Source organism: Chrysochloris asiatica, unplaced genomic scaffold (assembly GCF_000296735.1).
Source record: "Chrysochloris asiatica unplaced genomic scaffold, ChrAsi1.0 scaffold00103, whole genome shotgun sequence".
In the NCBI taxonomy this organism is placed as follows: Eukaryota; Metazoa; Chordata; class Mammalia; order Afrosoricida; family Chrysochloridae; genus Chrysochloris; species Chrysochloris asiatica.
Genome location: NW_006408621.1, coordinates 4778227 through 4785554, shown reverse-complemented (window position 1 = coordinate 4785554; position 7328 = coordinate 4778227). Strand labels below are relative to the sequence as shown.

At 36.4% G+C, this 7328-nt stretch overlaps 1 protein-coding gene across 1 annotated transcript in view; it reads left to right on the top strand.

The window, feature by feature from the left end:
- Positions 1-7328, top strand: part of NDC80 (NDC80 kinetochore complex component) — a 96098-nt gene that overhangs the window by 32192 nt on the left and 56578 nt on the right. The window contains exons 8-10 of the mRNA XM_006867275.1: positions 1622-1715; positions 3057-3163; positions 3843-3987. Of these exons, the coding sequence (XP_006867337.1) occupies positions 1622-1715; positions 3057-3163; positions 3843-3987 (346 nt within the window). The remainder of the gene's footprint in view (positions 1-1621; positions 1716-3056; positions 3164-3842; positions 3988-7328) is intronic.

Below are 7328 nucleotides of genomic sequence, written 5' to 3'. Positions count from 1 at the left end.
AAAGAGTTACCACACTGTAGTAAGAATCTAATTCTCAGTTTGGTGGATCCAAAAACTTAATTTTTCTTTTTTTATGCTTTATTGTGAATTATGTGATAGTTTACATGAGGGGACATCAACTTCACATTGATCCCGTCGTATATCATTTCCTTGCCTTAATTACAATCCTCTCCATGCATCATTGATCAACCAAAGGGTATACCATGCAAGCCTGCCCCCGGTCATCAGCACACAGCCCCTCTCCCTCTCCGGGTCCAAAGTCTCCAGCCGCTCCATCTCCCCATGTCATCATCTCTGCCTCCATCCCTAGCATCACTGCTTCTCTGGGTAGGGTTCCGTTCTCTGCTCTTCTCCTCTGATGGTCTCAGGGACCTCCATTCCTAGACTGTAAGGTTACTCACTCCCCTCCCTTTGACCCAAAACATCCACCTTTACATTCCCAGCCCTTACAATCAGCCCTGATAACAATTATTCGCTGTTGTATCACAAGGGACCTATCTGCATCTCCTTTCATCAGCCCTTGACTAGGCAGAATGGATACTACTCAGTGAAGATTCATTCTACCTTGCTCCACGCCCTCTGAATCTAGGTTCCCTCTTGAAAGCTTGTAAGCCAGTCACTTCTTGCCTCTGTAGCCCACCATTCTGGGTAGCCAATGTCCAAGTTGCCCATCCTTGTCCTCTCCGTGTGTGGATGAGGTGGGAATGATCCTCGCTGTGAAGATTTGTTCACTCTTGAGCTATTGCTTCCATGGATGTGTGTCAAGATCATTAAATTTTGTCAGATTATTCTTTTTTCCCTCTTCTTTCTTCTGTTTGAGCTCTGATCATCTGGCTATTGAAGCCAGGTCAAATGTGGATGTTAATTATTTTTTTAACTGTAAGATCAAAATGGACCAAGCTTAAACTAATTCACTCTTAACAAATTCATGTGAGACTGTTCTGTGAATTAGAAAGAAGAGTTTTAATTTGCCATATAAGTGGTACACCTTCCCAGTTGTAAAAATAAATATGATGCCTATTTCGGTAACCCCTTTCATATAAGCCATGCAATAAGAAGGTTGTTTAGTAAGCAGAGAATCAGCACAAAGGGAATAGATTTGTCTTTAGGGATGTTTGTTTACTTTATCCAGTCTGTGAAAACTTCTGATCAGACATCCTGGTGAATCCACAGTAACCGAAACACCTCAAGTATAATGTTATTTTCTTTGAGAGCAAATAAGTTCTAATGTTTTATTTAGATCTCCACTTACCATGCTATTTTTTAAACTATATTACAATATAAGTACATCCTGCTTTAAATGACTAGATTTTGTTAATTTAATTGAACTTAGATGATCAGCAGTTCACTTCTTAAGGTAGATTATTCCTAACAGTGATTATATTTATATACTTCTTTAGAGTTGTTTTCATCCACATTATTTGTAGTAGTAGTAGTGGGATGCTATAAGGGATCCATACATTACAATTATTGTTGGACTCTAGATTTGCATTTTGCATTTTTAACTCTTGATTATTCTTGATGTTTAGTTACTTAGTTCAAATAAATGTTTTAATTTAGAAAAGCAAAACTAAATAGGAATATCATGACTTTGTTTTTAAACTCTGCTTCACCCATTTAGTTGTTTTTGGACTATACCATAAAATGCTATGAGAGTTTTATGACTGGTGCCGACAGCTTTGAAGAGATGAACACAGAGTTGCAGTCAAAGCTAAGTAAGTGTTCTTTGTTCCTAATGAGTTTGCTTTGGGTCATTTAAATTAACTCTGCTTATAGAGAAAGATGAGACTGTCTGCTCCCATAAAGATTTATAATGTCCTAAACATTAAGGAGTAGTTCTACTCTGTCTACAGAGTTGCTGTGAATCAGAATTGACTCAGTGGCAGTGAATATGGAGTTGTAGTTTATCACAACCTACTCAGTATTAATGTAAGCCACACTTTAAATGCATTTTGATGCCTGCTGATTTTGTCTTCATGGTTTCTTTGGCGGTGAGAAGTAATAAGCACAAAGAATGTTAAGATATAACCCCTTACTTGCTATGTGACCTAAACAACATACTTAACCTCACTAACCAAGTTTCGCAAGATTAAACGGCAATGTATGAAAGTACCAGACTACCAGGAGCACAGAAGATAACCAGGGAATGTTATTTCTCTTGGAGAACAGTATACTTATGATAGCCTTGCTTTGTGCACCAATTTAAAGCACCAGTTAATCAAAAGGCTTAATATCTCTCAAAATTTGTGCAAGAAAGTTAATGGTCCAGATTACACATTTATTTCACTCAACTATAATCTAATGGCTAACTTGAAAATGTTCAATAGAAATTATTTAACATTGTTATTCTTTCTACTACAGTAGTCGTTTCTATAAAATGCCAGAATGGTAGGTAAAATAGAGACAAAGCAAGAGAAAATCATCTTGCCACTATTAGCACAAAGGTATAATCTTTCCCCTATGTTCCCTTCAGGATTGTACCTTCCTGAAGAGTAGCCAGAACAATTGTATCTTCTCCACATGGGACAGGGAGCAAGATAAATAATAAAGTATGGGGATTTTTGTTTTTTTTCTTGGAGGGGAGGGAATTCCAAAAGAGAAATATTTGTAATGGGTCAAATACAGAAAGTTATCTAGTATTTAACTTATATAAATATTATTTATATAACTAGTATTTAACTATTTAATATTTATATTTTTAATTACTTATATACATTGCGTTCATTTATTCAAACAACTGCTTATTGTGTGCCTACTGTGTGCTGGCTACCATTTAGTCATTGAAGATACAGTCATGAATAAAGATAAAAATCCCTACCTTATGAACTTAACATTCTAGTAGACAGAAAGACAATCATGTGAATAACTTAAGTCAAATAGTGGTAAGTACTATGGAGAAAACCAGTGGACAGAGAGTGCAGTGGAATCAAGAAACGAATTTTCTATTTTAAAGAAGGTAAAATGTAAGAAAGTGAGGGAGAAAGCAGTGGTGAAACCCTGGTGAAGAATGTTCTAGCAGATTGAGATCTTATAAAATCTTTTGGTTTTGTCTCCAGAGGATTTATTTAATGTAGATGCTTTCAAGCTGGAATCATTAGCAGCAAAAAACAAAGCACTAAATGAACAGATTACAAGATTGGAACAAGAGAGAGAAAAAGAACCGGTTAGTAAACATGCTTATCTTTAATAGGCATATACATTTAGATCCTTGGATCTCCTCTCAGAGAATACTTTTTTTATTAAAAAAAAAAATTTTAATTAACATGTACTTCATAAAGATTAAATTTTTTTACATAGGACAGAATTCCCTATGAAAACATGTTTGGTATTTGGAGAGCTTTGTTTTCCCTTGGGGTCTGTAAGTCTGAAACTAATGGTGTTTAGTATATGATGAAAGATTCTTACTGCTTTGCATAAGACCAAAAGTATCTTGTACAATATCCCCATATTACATACCTTCCGGGAGTATTATCCACAAGAGACCTTGAATTTTGTAGTTAAAGAAAAATGAGCGATAATAAATAAGATAATATAATGTGTGGTATCCTGAGGCCTTTCTAAAAGCTGAATGTAAATAACCATATGTTGAATCTTATTTTGTGTGTTATGTTACTAAAGTACCCAGTCTATATAAAATATCAGCTTAAAATATTTCTGCTTTTCTACCATAGCCTTTGGTTTAAGTCCCCTATTTTAATTTTTATTCTTTTGACTTTTTCTAAAACTGAAAGGAAAACTAATTTACCTTTCTCTAAGATTAATTTAAATATTGTTTACTTTCAAATACAGTATGGAATGTTTATTTATAAGAGACTTTAATTTCATGTTGTTTTCTCTTAAAGAATCGTCTAGAGTCATTGAAAAAACTGAAAGCTTCCTTGCAAGCAGATGTTCAAAAGTATCAGGCATACATGAGCAATTTGGAGTCTCACTCAGCCATTCTTTATCAGAAATTGAATGGTCTTGATGAAGATATTGCTAGAGTAGGTAAGCTCATCTAATGCTAACATATTATCATTCACACTGGGATATGATGTCTGTAAGAGTTGTCACATATAGAGACAGATTTGTCATCCATATCCTTTTTCCCTCAGGCTCCCACATTTTTGTTGTTTTTCCTTGGCTTCTGTAACAAAATACCACAAACCGGATGGCTTAAGAATACAGAAATTATTCTCTCACAGTTCTGGAAGCTTGAAGTCCAAAATCCAGCAATATCATGCTCCCTCTGGGGACTACAGAAGAGAATCTGTCCCTTATCTCTTCCGAATTGTGGTGGCTCCTGACATTTCTGGGCTGTACACACATTACTTCACTGCCTGTCTCCATTTTCACATTGCTTTCTCCTTCTGTGTGTCTCTCCCTATATTTATAAAATCTACCTCTGTCTCTTACCAATACTTGTGATGGTGTTTTGGGCCCACCCAGATGATCTAGGTTAATCTCATCTCAGGATTCTTAATCACATCTACAAAGCACCTTTCTCCAAAAAAAAGTAAGTTACAAGTTCTAGACATTACAACTTGGTATCTTCAGATGGCTAGAAATTATTATATCTTACATGTTATCATACTCTTGGAAAATATGTTTCCTGGATATAAGTATTTACATCTAATATGAATCTAGGAAACTGAAGGTTTTCCAAAAGTTGTCAAGGTATTTAATTACTTGAAGATAGATATCCTAGACATTGGTGAGATAAAATGGATAATTATTGGCCATTTTAAATCAGGCAGTTTTATGATATATTATGAATGAGTCCTGGTGTGGCACTGTGGGTTAATGTGCCAGGCGGCAAAACTGTTTGAACCCCAAGGTCAGCGGTTCAAGCTCACCAGCTGCTCCTTGGAAACCCTATGCAGGGTTGCAGTGGGTCAGCACCAACTCGACAGCACTTAACAACAACAACAACATGCCATGAATGACAAATTAAAGAGAACGGTACTACTTTCATCATCAAAAAGAACATTTGAAGATCTACCCTGAAATACACTGTTGTCAGTGATAGGATAATACCCATACACCTACAAGGAAGACTAGTTAATATGACTATTATTCAATTTATGCAACATCCACTAATGAATGCCAAAGATGGAGAAATTGAAGCTCTCTCTATACCATCTACTAAGAAGCTCTGGTAGTGTAGTGGTTATGAGTGGGGCTGCTAACCTCAAGGTCAACAGTTCGAAACTACCATCCGTACCATGGAAGAAAGAGTAGGCTTTCTGTTCCCATAAAGATTTACAGCCTCGGAAACCCTGTACAGGATCACTGTGTGTTGGGACCAACTCCACAGCATAGCACCACCACCACCATATCAACTACTACAATCAGAAATTGATCAAACATGCAGTCAAGGTACATACATGGATAATTATTGGTGATTAGAGTATGAAGTCTGGAAACAAAAGGAATCAATAGTTGAGAAATATGGTCTTGGTGATAGGAAAGACACTTAGGGATCATATGATAAAATTCTGCAAGAACAATAACTTTTTGATTGCAAATACTTTATATCAGCATAAACAGTGACTATATATATGGGCTTCACAAGATAGAATACACATATAGTCACTTTGTAGCACTGGATTGTGAACCACAAGGTCAGCAGTTCAAACCCACCACCTGCTCCTTTGAAACCCTACACAGGGTCACTATGAGAGTCAGGGTTGATTCAAAGGCACTTAACAACAACAACAAATATGTGTGGCCCTCACCAGATAGAATACACAGGAATCAAATCACTATCTCTGTGGAAAAGTCAATGTCAGCAATCAAAACAAGGCCGGGGCAGACTGCAGAATAGACCATCAATTGCTTTTATGCAAGTTCAAGTTGAAGCAGAAGAAAATTAAAACAGGTCCACCTGGAGTATGCTGTCTTTGTTGTTAAGTGCCGTCCAGTCAGTTTCGACTCACAGTGACCCTATATAGGGTTTCTCAAGTGCAGCTGATGGTTTTGAACCACCAACCTTGCAGTTCACAGTCCAGTGCTTAACTACCAGTATCATACAAGGACCTTGAGAATAAATAGCCTATCTGAATTTAGAGACAATTTCAATAGATTTGAAGCATTGAACACTAATGATGGGACACCTGATGAGTTGAAGGATGATATCATGTGTATCATATCTGAAGAAGGCAAAAGGACATTAAAAAGCCAGTAAAGAAAGAAAAGACCAAAATGATGTCAAAAGAATACTGAAACTTGCTATGGAACATGGAGTAGCTAAAGCACCTAGAAGAAATGATGAACTAACAGAGCTAAACAGAAGATTTCAAAGGACAGCTCAGGAAGATAAAGGAAAATATAGTGAATGTGCAAAGATCTGCAATTAGAAAAATAAAGGGGAAGCACACACTCAACATTTCTCGAGCTGAAAAAACTGAAGGAAAAATTAAAGCCTCAAGCTGCAATTTTGAAGGATTCTATGAATAAAATATTGAACGACACAAAGATGGAAGGAGTACAAAGAATCACTGTACCAAAAGAATTATTCGATGCTCAACCATTTCAGGAGGTAGCATATAATCAAGAACCAATGGTATGGACAGAAAAAGTCCAAGTACTGAAGACAAGGCTCCAGGAATTGATGGGAAACCATTAGAGATGCTTTAACAAATGGAGTACAACACTGGAACGTTCACTCATCTCTGCTAAGAAATGTGGAAGACCACTACCTGGCCAGTTGACTCGAAGAGTTCCAAACTTAATCCTTTGCAAGGAAAGGTGATCCAACAGAAGGAGGAAATTTACAATATCTTTAATGTCACACACAAAATTTTGCTGTAGATAACTCAGAAACTGTTGCAAGTGTACATTAACAGGGAACTGCCAGAAATTCAAGCTGTATTCAGAAGAGAATATGGAAAGATAGATATCTTTGCTGATGCCAGATAAATCTTAGTTGAAAGCAAAGAATACCAGAAAAATGTTTACCTGTGTTTTACTGACTGTGCAAAGGCCTTCAACTGTGATGACCATAACAAATTATGGATAACATTGCAAAGAATGGGATTTCCACACTTAATTGTGCTCATATAGAACCTGTACATAGAAAAGAGGCTGTCTTTCAAACAAAAAAGGGATACTAAATGATTTAAAAATCAGGAAAGATATGTGTCAGGATTGTATCCTTTCACCACACTTAATCCATCTGTATGCTAAGCAAATAATCCAAGAAGTTGGATTATATGGAGAAGACCACAGCATTAAGATTGGAGGAAGGCTCACTAATAACCTGTGATATGCAGATGACACAACTTTGCTTGCTGAAAGTTTGCTGTTGTTATGTACCATGGAGTCAGTTCCGACTAATAATGACCCTG